This window comes from Podarcis erhardii (assembly GCF_964252035.2).
Source record: "Podarcis erhardii genome assembly, chromosome: 1".
Taxonomy (NCBI): Eukaryota; Metazoa; Chordata; class Lepidosauria; order Squamata; family Lacertidae; genus Podarcis; species Podarcis erhardii.
Window position 1 is genome coordinate 25,153,906 of NC_138497.1, and position 19,557 is coordinate 25,173,462.

Here is a 19,557-nt window from a genome sequence, read left to right on the forward strand (position 1 = left end):
CCGATAAATTGATCACCCTGCGATGATTCAAACACAATAGTTCCCAGTCTCACTTTCCCAAGAGATACTCAACTTTTGATTGGAATATATGTTGCAAGCCACGTATGATTCATGACTCCATGATTCATGACTGTGTGCAATCCTAAGTATTTATACTATATATTTAGCATCACAATGACACTTAGCTGACTCTACACATCTGTAATTAAAAATAATGAGCTTAGGCTTCAACATTCAACAGCTGGAATGTACATCAATTAGCAGAAGCATTGCATAAAAACAAAACAAAAACAAACCATCAAGCCTTGATCTGTTATGTTTTAATTGATTTTTGCCTGAATACAAAACAATGAATGAATCAACAAACACTGTAGTGGTGAACTCAGAGCAGAGTCAATACATTTATACCATAACAAATAAATAATGTGAATATAGTACATTAAGATTACCCACGCCATGGAGAAACCTGGTTGGCTTATGGAGTACGTATTTGTGTACTCACATAGCTAATGAACAGAAACCAGGTTGCATCAGATTAACCAAATCTTGATGTTTAAGCTCACAATGAATATGGTTCTACTTTTCTGTGCTGGCTCCATGTTTTGGGGATCTCTAGTGCAAGATGCTTGGTGGGTGTGTTGAATTTTTCAATTCTCAAATTCTGAACATGTGGGGTACTAAAAGGTTGTAACATGACTTGAGAATTCAAAATATATTTGGGTTAAATTCATATGATTTGGTTTGCATGGTAAATAAAATGTGTGTAACATTGCAAAGAAATCATTAAAAATGATTGCCACGTACTTGCAGTTATATTACAGTATATATATTTATTTCATCTATATAGTATACTTATTTTATATTTCCTGACACTTTCTGAAGGTAAAACTAAAATTCTTTGGTTTTCCCAGTTTATAGACCAGTGGGAGGGGTTGAGACCTTTAGAACAGTAGTATACACTTGTTCACACTAATATTTTTTGAGAGGGGGGTTCCCATCATCTCCCTAAAAGAGAAAACAGGCTTACTTCCAAGTAAATGTGCACAGGAACAAGCTATAATCCTATGCACACTTCCTTAGAGAGCAAGCTCCACTGAACTCAAGCCTTCTTTTAACGTTACCAGGACTAGGGCTAGGGAGACCTGACCTGAAATCACACAGGCCACGAAGCTCAAGTCCTTTCTCAGGCTAGTTAGCTTAATCCCACCCCACAGAATTGTTGGGAGAAGACTGGAGGGCAGTGGTGGTAGGTGTGTGTGCGCGTGCCGAAAAGAAAAGAACCCAGAGCTGCTTATTTGCATTTCAGTCATTCATTTTATTGCCATTTATACGGATGTAGTTTCAAACGGGATGAAGGGCGTCACGTGTTGAGATTCCGGCATTGCAGGGAGTAGGGCCCCTTGCAACTCCACAATTTTAGAATTCACTGCCCCAACTCCCCATCTCGTCCTCACAACAACCCTGCGAGGTAGGTGGAAGCTGACAGCTTCTTTGAGGAAGGGCGAAGACTACACGAGGGTAAGCAAAGGTAAATCTCCGTGGGCTGCTAGGCAGCCAAAAAAGAGCCTACAGCGCTCAAGCCTCCTCCTTGCAGCAACCCCCCCCCCCAAAAAAAAACTTCAGAAGCCACCCAGCATCGACGAGACAGTCCCCGTCACGTGACTGCAATGACGCGGCGGGAACGTCATCGGAGGTGACCGGGGGCAGCCGCGGCGGCGGCCGAGCATGGGATTCCGCGGTACGCGCGAAAAACCTCCCTTCTCTTTTCGCAGAATCACAACAACGGCGACGCAGCTGAAGTCAGGTGACCTCGCGCCACGTGACCGTGCTCGGGTGTGGGGGCGTGGAGGTCTCGCGCCGTGGCTGACAGGATTTATGAGAGGAGCCGGGAGGCGGCAGAGCAGCGCTGAGGCGACGCGGCTGCTCCTTCGTGCCGAGGCTGGAAGCGCGGCAGCCCCGCCGGCCGGCCGTTCATTCATTCATTCGTTCGTTCAACCGGCGAGGCTCGTCCCGTCCCGTCCCGCCCTGTCCCCGGCTCAGCGCAGCGGGCGAGGATGACCTGGCGGCTGTGGGGCTTCGCGCTGCTGGGCTGCAGCCTGGCCTCGGCCAGCGGCGTTTACCGGCTGGACGACGCGGTGGGGCTCGCCTCGGAGTTCGACGGCATCGGCGCCCTCAGCGGAGGCGGGGTAGGTTGAGCGGCCGCTACCCCCGGGGGCAGGTGGGGAGGTGTCTGTAGGCGCCTCACCCCGGTCCATGAGGGAAATGCTTGTTTGTGTGTGTTGAGGGATCCTATAGAACTGCAGAGTTGGAAGGGACCCCCAAGGGTCATCCAGCACAATATAATAGTAATAATAATAATAATAATAATAATAATAATAATAATAATAATTTAGTTATACCCCGCCCAGCTGGCTGGGTTTTCCCAGCCACTCTGGACGGCTTCCAACAGAATACTGTGGTACCTCAAGTTACATACGCTTCAGGTTACAGACTCTGCTAACCCAGAAATAGTGCTTCAGGTTAAGAACTTTGCTTCAGGATAAGAACAGAAATCGTGCTCCGGCGGCGCGGCGGCAGCAGGAGGCCCCATTAGCCAAAGTGGTGCTTCAGGTTAAGAACAGTTTCAGGTTAAGTACGGACCTCCGGAATGAATTAAGTTCTTAACCCGAGGTACCACTGTATTAAAATACAATAATCTATTAAACCTTAAAAGCTTCCCTAAACAGGGCTGCCCCTTGCAGTGCAGGAATCTCAGCCATAAAGCATCCAGGGCAGCTGGCCCACCCAACCTCTGCTTAAAACCGTTCCCTGTCTATCTGTTTGCTTTGTAACACAACCCCAACCTCGAATAAAAACTAATTCAAACAAAAACAGCCTCTGTGCAAGGAGGGAGATGGTTACGCAGTCGAACAGCTCTTCTGGTCAGGAAGTTCTTCCTGATGTTTAGTCGGGAAGGTTATTGTTCCAGTCCGTTGCTACATTACACATTTTTGGTTTTTGGTTTTATATTATGAACCGCTTTGTGATCCTCGGGTGATGGGCGGTATATAAATTTAATAATAACTAATTAACAGAGGTGTACTTAGGGGGTTGGTGAAACTGGCCTCTGGTTCGGGGTGCAAGCCCAGGTGTGTGTGTGTGTGTGTGTGTGTGTGTGTGTGTATGTGCAACAAACACCTATCAGATTATGGAGTGTATGATTTTTACATTTTACAGTATAGAGATATAAACAGTAACTCCAGAATTTTCCTTTTTTTCTCTTCTAGGCTACTTCCCGGCTTTTGGTGAATTACCCAGAACCTTATCGCTCTCAGATTTTGGATTATCTTTTTAAGGTAAGTGCGACATTGCTGTTCTTGTAGACTTTGACCTAGGGCAGTCATTGAATCAACCTCTTTTTGACCTTTTTTATTTCTTTTAAGAAATGTTTTAGCCGTCCAGCCTTGTTAGCTATCCTAGGGTGTGTTGCGTTATAAAACATCACATAAAAATAGTCGAACCAGAGCACATAAAATGCATCATCAAAATTCCATATAGGTGTTGCTATCCTGGGTGTCAACTGACTTGCTCGACCTCTCCAAGTCGTTGGAACAAATATGTCTTTAGTTGGCACTAAAAAGAAAGTAAGGCGGATCTCAGCCATACTTGTGAGGAAGGGTGCACTTAGTGCTCTGGCAGCTACATTCTGGACTGCCTTTAGGAGCTGCTCCATCTGTTAATGTGCTGACAGGTATTCTTTACTGTACTTATATTTTTATAAAACCTGTATGCAGTGCTTGATATCATGACCCAAACATTATCAGTTCATTAATATCAACTTGCATTTTTTTTGCCATGGTGTATGCTTGATGTTTGCTTTATACATCTGGCAAATAAGATGTAAGAATTTGAGCTAGGATGTTTTTCTTATTCTCACTCCCCCCCCCCCCGCCGCTTACTGTTGTGTTTATTGGTATTGATAATACTAGTCAAATAGCTTGTGAAAGCTTAGTGGCTGTTTAACTGTGACAAAGTGCTGTAAATTCATGTTGCAGTTGGGCTTGTAAATATTCTCAAGACAGGACCATCAGCGAAGCCTCAAACTCTCACTCCGTGAAACTAAGATGTACTGCTTTTCATTTCAACATTAAGAATGTTGACAAAAGACTGTAGTTCAGAATAGAATGTGAGAAATGTACTTACAGAAACATCCTGGGTATTTGGGCAATGCTGAAGTGGTGAAGGAATATGGTGAGCATCACAGTGCTGGGGCTTTTTCAGAGCAAGAATAATGTCTTCTTCTGGAGTGCTTAGGAAATTTATGGTCTTTCCTGGTAAATGATAACGAGGCTTTCAAGATTATTTGTGCTGCTTGTGACAAAATGGTGTTGAGGAATATGATAAGCTTTTTATTTCTTTTCAGGCAAAATTCTTATTAGTTCAATTTATTGCTTGCCTTTCATCAACAGGTTCCAGGGTGCGCTTCAACAACTTAAAATATTATATTAAAAATAGTTTAACACCAATTGCAGTCAAAAGAACAGAGTGAATCCTAAAGATGTACGTCAAAGGCCATGGTGAAGATGTGCATCTTCAGCATGCATGAGAAACTGTATAATAAAGGTGCCAAATGCACCTTTATGGGGAGGGAATTCCACAAATTAGGGACTACTACAAATAATGTCTTCTCCTAGGTTGCCCTCGCACAACCTTCTGAGGGCGGTGGAACTACCAAGAAGTGGCATACAAATGGAAATGATGGAGAAACTGAAACCCTTTATTGGAAGATGTGGAATAAATATACATATCCTCCATGATCATATTTTTTTTTAGTTTCAAAGTTTATTGATCGGAGCAGAAAATAACAAGAATAGTTAAATCAAACAGTTTAGGGGAAAAACCTTAGTTCAAACTATTCCCAATAATGGTACAATCTAATCGAAGTACAAGAAAAAAGTTAGTAAGATAATATTTTAAAATTCAACTAAGTGTTTCAATATATGTATTTTGCTACAAAGCCATAGTACTTCGCACAAAACAGTCTATGGTCTCAATGTTATTGTTGATGACTTGGAGTGAAATTCAAATTTCTGCATCCTGTGTACCCCCCCCCCCCCCCGCTCCTGCCCTGTAGAGTTCCCCCATCAGGTCAGGCTAGCCCTGTTGTTGATGCTGGAGGTTTACAAAAAACCAAGTTCTTTAACATTTTCTCAATCAAATTGGCACGGCAGAATTGTCATTTAATAATAATAATAATAATAATAATAATAATAATAATTTTTATTTATACCCTGCCCTCCCCAGCCAAGGCCGGGCTCAGAGCAGCTTACAAGCAATAATAAAAACAAGTTAAATGATTACAACTTAAAAACAAAATTAAAAATACAACATTAAAATATTGAAACATTAAAATATTAAAATGTAGCCTCATTGCAGGAGGAGAAGGAAAAGAAAAAAGAAAGAGAGGGAGGAAATCAAATTGGCTCCAAGTCAAAGGCCAGGCGGAACAACTCTGTCTTACAGGCCCTGCGGAAAGAAATCAGATCCTGCAGGGCCCTGGTCTCATGAGGCAGAGTGTTCCACCAGACCGGAGCCAGAGTTGAAAAGGCCCTGGCTCTGGTTGAAGCCAATCTAACTTCCTTAGGGCCCGGGACAACTAGGGTGTTGCTATTTATGGACCTTGAGGCTCTCCGTGGGGCATACCAGGAGAGGCGGTCCCGTAGGTACGAGGGTCCTAGGCCGTGAAGGGCTTTAAAGGTCAAAAGCAGCACCTTAAATCTGATCCTGTACTCCACCGGGAGCCAGTGCAGCTTGAAAAGCACTGGGTGAATATGCTCCCATGGCAGAGACCCCGTGAGGAGCCTCGCTGCAGCATTCTGCACCCGCTGGAGTTTCTGGGACAGCTTCAAGGGCAGCCCCGCGTAGAGCGAATTACAGTAGTCAAGCCTGGAGATGACCGTCGCATGGATCACTGTGGCCAGGTCAGGGTGGGAAAGGTAAGGGACCAACTGCTTGATGCGGCGAAGGTGGAAAAATGTCGCCTTGGCTGTTGCTGTAACTTGCGCCTCAATGGAAAGGGAGGCGTCAAGGATTACACCCAAACTCTTAACGGAAGGCAATGGCACTAATTGGGCCCCCGCAAGAGAAAGGAGTTGGTCCCTCATCCCCATGCCATCCCAACCCAGCCATAGGACCTCTGTCTTCGAAGGATTTAGTTTCAATCGGCTCCCACGAAACCATCCAGCCACAGCTTCCAAGCATCTGGTCAGTGTGTTCGGTGTGACCATCCATCAGCAGATGGAGCTGAGTGTCATCAGCATATTGGTGACAACCCAGCCCAAAGCTCCGTATAATCTGGGCAAGGGGGCGCATAAAGATGTTAAAAAGCATTGGGGAAAGGATTGCGCCCTGCGGCACTCCACACACCAAGGAGTGGCGCGATGACATTTCCCTCCCTAGTGCCACCCTCTGTCCCCGACCAGAGATAAAAGAGCACAGCCAGTTACGGGCTATGCCCTGTATCCCCACGTCTGTGAGGCGGTGGTCCAGAAGATCATGATCGACCATGTCAAAGGTTGCTGACAAATCTAAAAGGATCACCAGTCCTGACCCGCCTCGATCCAGCTGTCTATGGAGATCGTCTGTTAGGGCAACCAGAGCCGTCTCGGTCCCAAAACCAGGACGGAAACCGGACTGAAATGGATCTAAAGCCGATGTTTCCTCCAGAAACCTACCAAGCTGTTCAGCAACCGCTCTCTCAATTACCTTACCCACATATGGAAGATTTGAAAGTGAGCGGTAATTGGATAGGTCTAAGGGATCTAATGAAGTTTTCTTTAAGAGTGGACATACCACTGCTTCCTTCAGTTCCCCTGGGAATGTCCCCGTGTCAAGGGACAAATTGATAATTTCAACCAGGGGGGTCCGCACAACATCTGGACACTCCCTAATCAGCCAAGACGGGCACGGACGGATCAAGGAGGCAGGTGGTGGGCCTACCAACTTGGAGGAATCTATCCACATCAGCAGGGAGTATTCGATCGGAATGGTCCAACACTGGACCTGAAGTCAGTCGAGGGGCCTCCAGCTCAGTCACTGTATCTAAATTGGCAGGGAGGTCACGGCAGAGCAACAGGACTTTCTCCGCAAAAAAGCTCGCGAATGCCTCACAGCTGTGGGTCGAACTTGTGCTTAAATTTGGTTGTCCTCCTAAGGACATTATTGATCTAATTATTCTAAAAAGTTGTGCCGGGCGAGAGCTAATGGATGCAATGGAAGCTGCAAAGTAAGATTTCTTAGCAGCTTTCATAGCCATCTCATAGGCTTTCATAAGCGTCCTATAAGATGTTCTTGAGGCTCCGTCATGAGTCCGTCGCCATACTCGCTCTAGCCATCTGAGATCCCGCTTCATTTTCCGGAGCTCCTCAGTAAACCAAGGGGCCCGGTTTCGACAGGGTCGCAGAGGGCGCTTAGGCACGATCTCATCAATGGCTGCCGAGAGCCGGTTATTCCAGTCCTCAACAAGGTCATCTGATGAGTTGCCAGGAGGAGCAGGGTCCCGCAAGGCTTGTCGGAATCTATCAGGATCCATCAGTTTTCGCGGACGAGCCCAAATAGGTTCGCCACCCGAGCAGGGGAGGAGCGGGAAGTCAATCTTGGCTTTCAGAGCGTAGTGATCAGACTATGGCATTTGAATCTCTTCCAAGAGGTTAAGACCTTTTTGGAGTTACTACGTGACACTGTTTACTATGTGAAGACAGCCGGCAAGTTTCAAATCCATGGGATATGGGTATTATTATTTTTTGCTTATTGATCCATTACTGGTGCTGGCTGGCTTCTTTGAGGGCTAACAGGATTTAACTGGAGCCAGGTCTCAGCCCTGCAAAGCATGAAGCAGCGTTGCAGGGGATTGGACTACAGGACCCTTGAGATTCCTTTCAACTCTACCATATGTTTGTGCTTCTGTGAATATTTTTTTTAACATATTGAAGGCAATTATTTTTTGTAATTGGGATTACTGTTCTTTGAGGGAATCTAATAAGCTGCAAAATAATTGACCTTGCAGAAGAAACTTCCTTGCAATATGCAAAATTTTGCATAACAATAGAAAATATATACATAAATATAAAGAAAGAAAGATGGAATGAGATAAAATGAGCAACCAAAGTATTCTGCTTTTATTAATAAGCAATGCAATGATCCTGGCAAGGGCTCAGGGTAGTGTTGTGGGGTTCCTTTCAGCCTGGAGAAAGTACTGTGTGTTTCATAGCCTGTTTCCCGTTCCACTTAATTGTAGGAAGGTACAGTACATACAGCCAATATCACTGCCATGTTCTTTTCTCTTACTGGGATACAACTAAAACAAAACAAATTCCTTCCAGTAGCACCTTAAAGACCAACTAAGTCAGTTCTTGGTATGAGCTTTCGTGTGCATGCACACTTCTTCAGATACACGAAAGCTCATACCAAGAACTGACTTAGTTGGTCTTTAAGGTGCTACTGGAAGGAATTTGTTTTGTTTTGACTATGGCAGACCAACACGGCTACCTATCTGTAACTGGGATACAACTGTATGTGTCCCTGTAAAACAATTGCAGAAGAGCCACAGGGCTCATTTTTGCAGCACACAGACAGGGGAAAGGCTGATGAAAGGTGAAGGCGTAATAGGCTTCTGTACCAAGCTGCTTTGTAAAGATGTATTGAAATCCCTTTCCCTAGTGCTGGTGTTGCTGGGCGACTAGTTCCATTAGCACTGCAGAACTGGTTCTCTGTGGGATATTGACTGCCAGCGTCTCAAAGGCTCTGAAGCCTGACATGTGCAGTGTATGCTTGCACAGCCGCTGTTTTGGCATATCATGTGCAAACACAATCTCTGTTTTCAATCAAAGAGGTAATGATTGTTGAGCATCATAGTAGGTGATAAGTCAGTACCGCAGTCTTGACTGCAAATTATTTCCTATTTACATGATGCACTGTGATCCATGAGTAGCATGAATGTTAACACTGCTTCCTCTTCTTTTTCCCCTGAAGCCAAATTTTGCTGCTGCTTTACAAATCCTCAAAGTAGAGATTGGCGGAGATGCACAGTCCACAGGTATGAGCTGTTGAGGAAGGAGATTTAACCACAAAGCATTGTAATAATGCTGTAATTATGGGTTAGTTAGTTCTAAACATTGTCACCACGAGCTTTGCATGATATACTGATTGTGCCTCTTTACTAGGTTCTGGAAAACTGATTCTGTTATGGTTGGAACAAAATACTCAATAGTGGAGATTTTTCTCAAGCCCCTTGATGGGGATATAATTGCCCTTCCCCAGAGTTATGTTGATAATTTGATAAGCAAGGTGGGTGTAGTACCCCCCACAGCTGATCTGTGTACCTGTGTGTTTGGGGTGTGTGAGAGTGTGTGGATTCACATGAACAAGCAGGCAGAGGGCCCTCTTGGTAGTGGCACCCACCCTGTGGAACACCCTCCCATCAGATGTCAAACAGATAAATAACTATTTGACTTTTAGAAGACATCTGAAGGCAGGGAAATTTTTAATGGTTGATGCTTTATTGCATTTTTAATATTTTGTTAGGAGCCACCCCTAGTGGCTGGGGCGACCCAGTCAGATGGGTGGCACATTATTATTATTATCATTAATATTATTAAGATTGTTGTGTGTATGGCTTTTTGTTTTTGCAGGGTAGAGGGAACTGTTGTCTAGTGGGTTCCATATTAAGTTTGCGAATATCTCCTGAAAATGGGATGTCCTCTTGCTATATGCATCTTTACTTTGCCGTAAATCCATTGATTTCATTAGCACTTATTTCCACGTAAGCTTATCAAGGTGCTGTTAAATGGGTTGTTGAACCACAATGCCTATCAGCCCCTGGAAGCATGGCCAATGGCCAGGGATGGTGGGAATTGTAGTTCAGCAGCATCTAGAGGGCCAAAGGTGACCCACACCTACAATGAGAGACAAGGGTGAGATCAGCACGTTCAGGGGACCTTCATTGTGGTGGGAGATGCTGAGCTGACCTGTGAGTTTGTTTATTTGTTTGTTCCTAGAGAAGAGGTGGGAAGCTGAGAGGTGTTGTGTGGGGAGGTGTGTTAAGAGAAAGGGATACCTTCACCTCCCAGTTACTGTACTGGTATCAACAAAGATCAGTGTTTTATTGAGTTGTATTTATGGTTTTATTGCATATTTTGGTTTTTTTATTTGCTGTATACTGCTTAGAGGTATTTTATATATTAGGTGGCATAGATACAGTGGTGCCCCGCAAGACGAATGCCTCGCAAGACGAAAAACTCGCTAGATGAAAGAGTTTTCCGTTTTTTGAGGTGCTTCGCAAGACGAATTTCCCTATGGGCTTGCTTCACAAGATGAAACGTCTTGCGAGTTCTTGCGAGTTTGTTTCCTTTTTCGCTAAGCCGCTAAGCCGTTAATTGCCGCTAAGCCGCTAAGCCGTTAATAGCCGCTAAGCCGCCAATAGCCGCTAAGCCGCTAATAGCCGTGCTTCGCAAGACAAAAAAAACGCAAGACAAAGAGACTCGCGGAACGGATTAATTTCGTCTTGCGAGGCACCACTGTATGGTCTTAATAATATTATTATTGCTATATATATAGCTGGAGGATGTTGAGGTTGACAGATGTAGCTATTAAGAATAGTTGCTGTTTTTGTCCATGGAGTTTTCTTGGCAGGAATACTGGATAGTTAGAATGGTGTTATTATTGTTCCATATTACATGAAGTTCTCAATCTAATGCAACTGGACATAGATCATAAACAGATAACAGTTTGCCTTGTAAATGAGGTATGCATATCCTGGGCTGGCAAAGCACTGCATAAGCTGGATGGTACAGATGATTTATATTTAGAACATTTAATTAGCATTGTTTTTCATTAGCATTATTTCAATGCAGAGTCATGAGTGGGTGAATGCCAAACGTCAGCTTATTATATCTTTGGACTTTATCAAAAATGGTTTCTATGATTTATGAAGAACCCCGCAACATAACATGGCGCCATCTGGGCACCACATTTCATCTACATTTCAGATTTTAGTATTTTTTGCCATCCTGTTTCATGTGCTTGTGATTCTCCAGCAGATAGGCCCCAGAATAACCTGACTTAAAGTATAGCTTTCCACTCAGTAAGTTCTTACAACCTGTGATTACAGGATAGGCATTGGAATGTCTATAGAAGATCAGGTTTCTTAATGTAGGTGTATAAGTACAGAGAACTGCATTTGTTGTTAATCTCCTTCTTCCCTTGATGCTATCCAGGGTGCTAAAATTGGTGTAAGAATAACATTGCATGTCCAGTTTCATGATATACATATAGTTTACACGTGTTGAGAAATGTATTAGATTGATGTAGCAAAGGATGTGTAACACATTGCTGAGCTACAATTTTGTTTTCCTTCTGTAGATGGAACTGAACCATCCCACATGCACTATGAAGATGATGAAAATTATTTCCGGGGCTATGAATGGTGGCTGATGAAAGAAGCTAAAAAGAGAAACCCTAATATTAAATTGATTGGTAAGACCTGCAGACCTGTAAGGTGTGACGTTTTGTCCTTCTTACCCTGTAATTTGAGAGTACCTTTGTGATTCATTTTAAACCATTCTGTTCCAATGTAACGTGCAGCATGCTTTAAATAATATTGATTTACTCAGCTTGTGCGTGTGAGAGAGGCTGGGTTTGCACAACTTTGCAAGCCCAAACTGTGGCTTACCAGGACCATATGAATTTGCAAGCTCTCAGAGGGGAGCTGGTGCTTTTCAGGCCTATACTGTCCTGAAGTTAGCCAGTGTTTGGCTTTGCATGTCATTCAAACCCAGGCTGGTGGTTATTCTCTTTACTCACTAGCTATGAGCTGCTACCAAGAAAAAAACCATAGGTGGTGGCAGGGGGTGGGGGTGGAGAGAAAAGAAGGCATCTTCTGCTGTTGTTACTGCTTATATAGGAATGAGTTGGTGGGCAGATGGAGCGATTTTGACCTGTCAGGCTTTATTTATTAATTCCTTTAAAAAAGAAAGAAGCCTTTTACATAATGATTAAACTGTAAACATTTTGCTTCTCCCCAAATACCCCCCTTCACTAAAAATTTGGTTTCGGTCAGCACCCCATGATTAACATACACTTAAGGGATTTTGTAGTTTGAATCCCCGCACCATTTCCAGATCATTTCTGTTATATAAACGTATAATAAAATGCTCTTAAATTTGAAACGGAAGATTTGGGGATGTATTGTGATGGGAGCATAGGGTTAAGAGAACATTATGATTTTCATATAAAAACTCCAATATACCACATGCTTTGATACCAAAATTACCATTGCAATTGATAAGGAAACCTTATTGAATAAATTCAGCCTGTTTGTGAAAATACAATATGCAGGAACCTGTAACACTTCTGGAAAATTAAATTGTGATGTTGGTTGGAGACTGAGGTGAAGCCACAGGAACTAGCAGTGCATTGTATAGTCTCTTGTAGGGTGTCCCAAAGAAAATCAGCATAACCTGGAAGGGCTGACAACAAATGAGGAAGACTAGATGCCTGGAGCTGTTGTTTGCCTCTTTTGATAGCCTTCTACTCATAATGTCACAAATGCCTTCCCATGACAGAGTTAGGCAACACATATTTCCCATGCATTGTAGTATCTTCCTCTTTTAGGAATGCCCGTTGCAACGGCATGCTGCCTCACCTTCCTGTTTTGGCATTTCTTTGCCCACACAATCAACATGTCATTTCCTGAGTGCTTGATTTGTGTTTCCCACTCTGTAGATGTTTCATGGAAAATACATTGGTTCTGAGAATGTGCACACTCAGAATATGAAGGAAGCCCAGGACCAGCCCGAAGCAGTGCTGGTCACCTGACTGTAATTGTTCCTTCTGATAACTCCATGAGGTGTACCACTGGGTGAAAAGCACTGTTCTGTGGCATACAGCAAAGGAGGGCCTGATAGCAAAAAGAGTGCAGTTTGGACTGGCTGAGTGTTTGTTGGTTGCACCGTTTCTCCGCAGGCACTTAAGCCCACAGCTTTGCCGGAGGAAGAGAGGGAAGGTCCAGTAGCAGGGGGTATTGTTTGTCGGCACACATTTCTGGAGAGAATGAAAAGAGAATTTATAGTTATATTTGTGGGGTACCTTGGAAATACTGAATCAAAACGAACCAACGAAAGAAATTTGATGTTTAGTGCTGCCTGATCGCCAAACCATGGTTTGGTTAGTTACCTGGGCATGTGTGCTTCTCTTCTCCCCTCTACCTCATCTCTCATGTGGACATGCCCTAAGAGCCATTAGTTATTAACAATAGTGCAGATACAGTGGTACCTCTGGATGCAAACGGGATCCGTACCGGAGCCCCGTTTGCATCTAGAAGCGAACGCAACCCGTGTCTGCGCGTCTGCACGTGCGCGGGTTGTGATTTGCTGCTTCCGCGCATGCGCATGACGTCATTTTGACCGTCTGTGCATGTGCGAGTGGTGAAACCCGGAAGTAACTCACTCCGTTAGTTCCGGGTCGCCGCAAATACTTATCCCGAAGCTACTTCAACCCGAGGTATGACTGTATTCTAGTTAGCCCAAACTAGTTTCTCTACCTGCTTCTAGCCATGATTGTTAGACTGGGCTTGGCATTAGCATCCCCATAAATGTAACTTGCTTTTTAATCTCCTTGGTTGCCAGCCAGACAGCAGGCTAAACTCAGGGGGCTGGTACTGGTGTACAAAGCCTTACACAGATTGGGACACGGATACCTAGCCGATAATTTCACCCCTTTACACCCAGTTGAGCACTGTACTCTGCAGGAGAGGGCCTCCCTCAGACATCATCTCATCAGGAGGTCCATTTTGTGCTGTTGTTTGCATCCGTGGGCTTTGTGAGACAATGGAGGAGTGCGCCTTTTGGGGGTGAGATCAAGCTGTTGGACTGTTGCAGCGCCTGCTGTACAATGCTGGACTAATGCCTTTTGTTTGGAGGCATCTACCCTTTGGAACTCCCACCAGCTATATATCAAGCAGATGCTGCTGTCTTTTTGGCACCTGTTGAAGACCTCCCTTTTCCTGTAAGCATTCTAAGTGAAGATGATGATGATGATAATAATAACAACAAAAATTATTATTATTATTATTAATTTCTACCCCACGCATCTGGCTGGGTTTCCCCAGCCACTCTGGGCAGCTTTCAACAGAACATTAAAAACAGAATAAAACTTCAAACATTAAAAACTTCCCTGAACAGGGCTGCCTTTGAAAAGTCGGATAGTTGCTTATTTCCTTGACATCTTCTGGGAGGGCATTCCACAGAGCGGGTGCCACTACTGAGAAGACCCTCTGCCTGGTTCCCTGTAACATCACTTCTTGAATGAGGGAACTGCCAGAAGGCCCTCGGTCTGGGCTGAACGTTGGGCGTGGAGATGCTCCTTCGGAGACCTTTGTCCCAATCTTTCTCTGTTTTGAATGTTTTTATTAAGGCAGTCATTGATCGTTAATTGCTTGGGGGTGGTTCATGGGGAGCTATTCATAAAGGAAATACAGTGGTACCTCAGGTTACAGACGCTTCAGATTACATACGCTTCAGGTTACAGACACCGCTAACCCAGAAATAGTACCTCGAGTTAAGAACTTTGCTTCAGGATGAGAACAGAAATTGTGCTCTGGCGGCACAGCAGCAGCAGGAGGCCCCATTAGCTAAAGTGGTGCTTTAGGTTAAGAACAGTTTCAGGTTAAGAACGGACCTCTGCAACGAATTAAGTACTTAACACGAGGTACCACTGTAAAATAATAAATAATGACAGCAAGCTCTGAAATTGAAAATTTGGGGGGGGGGGGGAAGTGCCTCTTCAAGATGGTAGGTGTTATACTCCCATGGCCAAAGAAGTAGGAAGCTTTCTGTATAATTTCTAAAAACCAGAACTGAGTGGTGCCTCACTGGTTTCAAGAGCAAAGGAATGTGTGGATTGTTCTGTAGTGTGAGCACACCCACAATGCCTCTCCTGCAGGGTAGGTTGAAGTTTGAACTGTCCTATTTTGAGAATAGGGGCTGTGTGCTAAGCTTTTCCGTTGTATTAATTTTATGCTTGTTTTTTTCCTTCTCTTTACAGGGTTGCCCTGGGCTTTTCCAGGATGGGTTGGGAGGGGTGAGAACTGGCCCTATGATTATCCGGATGTCACTGCTTATTATATTGTGTCCTGGATTATAGGGGCTAAAAGATTTCATGATTTGGACATTGACTACATCGGGGTTAGTAAAGGAATTCCTCTTTAAATACTTTTGAACATGATTCATGTTAGAGATTCCAAAGTCATCTAATACAAGTCTGCTTCGACCATTTTCCTGAAAAAAATCCACTGGGTTACTTCACACCCCTCCCCTCAATTATTAAAATACTGTAATGATTAGGAAACATTGGTGCGCACACTTTAGGCTTATGGGATTTGCCTTGTTTTTTTGTCCTAGAACCTCAAGATCCACCAGTCAGAGCCTGGTACAAAAGACATACGTTTCCTTTGTGTACACATTTATACACAAACACACCCATCCTTTTTCCTACCTGTAACACTTGGAGAAGGTGCTGCAATTAAACAATTCTGAGCCCAGGCATTTGTTTTTACTACCAGAACTGCATTGAACTTATGTTCCTTCCCTCCACCCCACCCCAATTTTCAGTCCTCCTTCTCCTGCTTTCCTCATTTCTGTTGTTGTTGTTGTTGAACAGTTGGTAGTCAGAATTTGTTGCTCATCTACTTTTAATCACCCAGAGATTTACTAGTAGAGATTGCAGATCTTCCTTTAGGCCATCCACCACTGCCTGCCTTTCGTATCTGTGTGCATTATTACCACACGTTGGTCCAGGACAGAGAGTGTGTCTTCCAGTACAGATCCTTAAGTCTGGACAGTTTCTTCTGCAGTATATCATACCTAGAGAAACCAGAGGCTTCATAAGTACTAGGAGCAAAACCTTAACCTGGTTCATGTGTAGCGCCTTTTGCCCTTCACGCTTAAGGTCAGCAAGCTCAGGCAGGGCATGCCAGGAATTGGATTTGAGTGTGTCTTCTCTTACCTTTGTATCACTTCTTTTATTTTATTTTATTTTTTTGGTATTTTTAGATCTGGAATGAACGGTCTTTTAGCAGCAAATATATCAAGGTAGGTCAACTAATCAATTGACATCCATTTTTTAAATAATGCATTCTTAGCATGTATAACATCGAACTTCTAGCAGAATTCATCTAAGTTGTTGTACTAGTGCAACAGGATCTCTCCCTATGCATCTTCTCCCAATTTTGCTTGGACACATCAGAACAGCACAGCTGGTGTGTCTGTGTGTGCGTCTATGTGCGGAGAAGAGGGCAGAATGTCTGCACTGAAGCTTACCTTTATCAGCTTACCTACAGTTCTAGCCTTTTTTGTTTTTGTTCTGTTGCTAACGAGTGGCAAAGCTTCCTAAGGCAGTTTTAATGGATAAAGATGCATAGAAAATGGCTGCAATCCAAACATGCCCAGCTGATGCCTCTCAAATGCTTTGGACTACAATTCCCATAATCCCTGGCTGCTGGCCATGTTGATTGGAGCTGATGGGAATTGTACTCCAATACATCGAGAGGATGTCCTCTTGGGGAACACTGGGCTAGAGGGTCTCTAGATTCTCAGTGTTGGTTTTATTTTTTCTTCAGTGTCTGGCTGATACTATTGTTAACCATAGTCTTCAGTTAACCATAGTCTCCCATTCCCCCTGAACTGGGAAACAAGCACGGTTTTGTGGAAACAAGCCATGAAACCATGGTTTAAACCTTCTACTTGCTCAGCCGTTGCATACAATGCATAGTGTTTATTGACTAAGAGTGTCTTGCTATGCACGACAAATTTAAATGAACCCCATTTTTGAAGACATGAAATGCTACTACTGTTATAATGTAGAAGGGATATGTTAAAAGTGTATATTTTGTGTGGATATCTGGTAGAAAGGGACTGCAGTGAAAGCTGTAAGTGACTGAATGCACACATGCCCGACCTGAACTGCGCTAGGAAAACTAGCATGGTTTAATTTGTCATTTACAGATGTGTCTCTTAAGCTAACTTGTCTCACTGCTACAGATGTATCTTTTGGTGAATATTCCTCCATTTCTGTGAAGTAAGGTTTGTCAGCAGCACTAATAGGCCAAGAACTGAAAGATGGGAGGAACCACTTACTCTCCAGACATTGTGGACTATAAATCCCATCAGTTCTGACCATGACCCAATGCCTGTGCTAGCTGGGGCTGATGGGAGCTGGAGTCCAAGAGTATCTGGAGGGCCACTGGCTGCCCATCCTTGTTTTATATCCGACATAGTGCCCTCCAAGACAACCCCATGTTTACTCAAAAATAAGTTCCATTGACTTCAGTGGAGCTTATTCCCTGGGAAGTATATAGGATGACAGTCTCATAGCAATGAAAAATGTTTTCTCTTTCTGATGTTATCAACTTACCCTCTTTTTAAAAACATTCATGGGATGCACTTTAGTTAAAGTTCAATTACAGTCAGTTACTAAGATGTGGCGGTATTATTAGTCCGCTTTATTAAATGTAGGATAATGGACATAATTCATGGGAAGTCTTATCTGTATGAGACAGAAATATTTCTTGAAGATTATCATCTTTTCTGTATGTGTAGAGTGGTTTATGTTGTATGAATGATTTCTGCATTGCATAAAAAGGGGGAGATTGCAAGATTAACAATGAAGGAAATAATAGGAGTTTAAAAATGGAATTTTTTTACTGATTCAGGCCAGATCATCTTCTCCCTCCCCTCCCCTTGTGAAGACCAAATTTGGCAGGTGGGGGGGGGGGCTGCTCACCTCTCAGTCACCTGACATCACAATGATGTCAGTTACCCCTTCCACTCTGCACCATTTGGAATCATACAGTGCAGGCAAATTCACAGTCCACGAAGTACCTTTCAAAGCACTACTCAAGACCTGACAATTGACTGATTGTCCGGTCTTGTGAAGTCTAATGCAAACCATTCTGCAAGACCCCATGACGGAGCGCTTTGTAGATGGTTTTGCAGACACCACATATTGGTAGCCCCTGCAAACCTATTTCAGCTGAGCCAGGTGTTTCCTTTCATCTGTGGGGCAGGTAGATGTGGCCAATTGGGGAGACCTGGTGGGCCTAATCAGGTCTGTGGGTTGGAGGTTTTGCACCCCTGTTTTAAAACATGGTATTAGAAGCTGGCTGCTAAGTGAATGTAGGATGGAGTTCTCAAACACTTAATTGACTTCTGAGTTCAGCGTGTCATGCCTGTTTAATGATAAGAATGGAGAGCTGCCAAGGATTTTCAAATCTCCAGTGTTTCTGCTTTCTCAGTCATTAACAATTCAGTTATTTTATTTTAGAATTCTTACATTATTTAAATTGGATGATGAGGTGCCTTAATGGGTAAGATTCAACAAATGAGTCCCATCTATTTGTTCAATGGGGTTTCCCTGCTCTCTGTGTATGTCCTGAAATTGGCTTGGGAGAACATCCAGAACAGTGTGGGGGGGGGTGGCAGGTGTATCACCAGATGTACGGGAGTTAGCTGTGCCTGATAGGTGGCTAAAAAAGTGAATCTGTACACCTGCCAAGGCACTCCCTTCAAGTTGCAGCCCTGGAAGTCTTTGTTTTAATAACAGGTTCCAGGATTAAGAACTGGTAATACATGAATAACTTGGGGAACTGGGAGCTTTGGAGCACAATTTAAAGCAGTAGTTATCCAAATGTTGAAAGTTCATTTCATGTACATATCAGAAAGGGGGAGAAAGCTCTCAGGTATGGGTGTTCAGGATTCCATTTGAGAGCTGTGACACTCAGGCAGATTAACTGTGTGTGTAGAAGCCCAGCTCTTCCATCATTTCACAGCCCTCGCACTTTAATTTGATCTGTTAAGATAATGTCACACTCTCTCCATTGATGAAAGCTGTGTTATCTGTCAAGTAATGCTATCTGTTATCAAGGTACTCCGCAAAACCATGGACAGAGTGGGTTTAAGGAAGGTTGGCATCATTGCTGCGGATGGTGAATGGGACATTGCAAATGAAATGCTAGTCGATCCCTATCTTAATGACTCGGTTGAGATAGTAGGGTAAGTGTGGAAGCCTTGGGTAAAAATAATAATAATTTTATTATTTATACCCCACCTATCTGGTGATGGTGATTCCTTTGTGCCTTTGATCACAGTTCCATATGAACTGAAGAAAGTTTGGATCCACGTTTGACCATTAACTGAAGGAAATTTGGATCCAAGCTTGGCCATTTCTGCATCTCATACTTGAGCATAAAGTCCTTACTGCATGGGGCTATGCTGCCCCTTTTGCCACTTCTGCTCCTGTGCTTGACGTTGTGCATTTAGTGCAACCTGTCTAGTGTCTCTCTTCTGCTGCTTATTTTGGTGTCTGCATCCTTTTTTATATATCTTCTACAGTCTTTTCAGTAGTGGTAGTGTGGTTTTGGAATACTCTCATTGTAGAAATCCTTCAGGCTCCCTCTCTGACCTTTCTTTTCTCTGAGCTGAAAACTTCACTTTCAACATGGTTTTAATATTTAAAGCAGCAATATTT

The 19,557-nt window shown here is 43.6% G+C and overlaps 1 protein-coding gene across 3 annotated transcripts in view; it reads left to right on the plus strand.

Annotated features, from left to right (window-relative positions):
- The first annotated feature begins 1,696 nt into the window (after positions 1-1,696).
- The window catches only part of GALC (galactosylceramidase), a 39,217-nt gene continuing 21,356 nt past the window's right edge, over positions 1,697-19,557 (plus strand). The window contains exons 1-7 of one of the 3 annotated variants that reach the window (XM_081861281.1): positions 1,697-2,186; positions 3,267-3,335; positions 9,010-9,073; positions 11,398-11,511; positions 15,079-15,218; positions 16,086-16,124; positions 18,955-19,082. In XM_081861281.1, the coding sequence (XP_081717407.1) occupies positions 2,055-2,186; positions 3,267-3,335; positions 9,010-9,073; positions 11,398-11,511; positions 15,079-15,218; positions 16,086-16,124; positions 18,955-19,082 (686 nt within the window). In that variant the 5' untranslated portion in view covers positions 1,697-2,054. The remainder of the gene's footprint in view (positions 2,187-3,266; positions 3,336-9,009; positions 9,074-11,397; positions 11,512-15,078; positions 15,219-16,085; positions 16,125-18,954; positions 19,083-19,557) is intronic. The other 2 variants (XM_081861280.1, XM_081861282.1) reach the window with 2 other exon arrangements.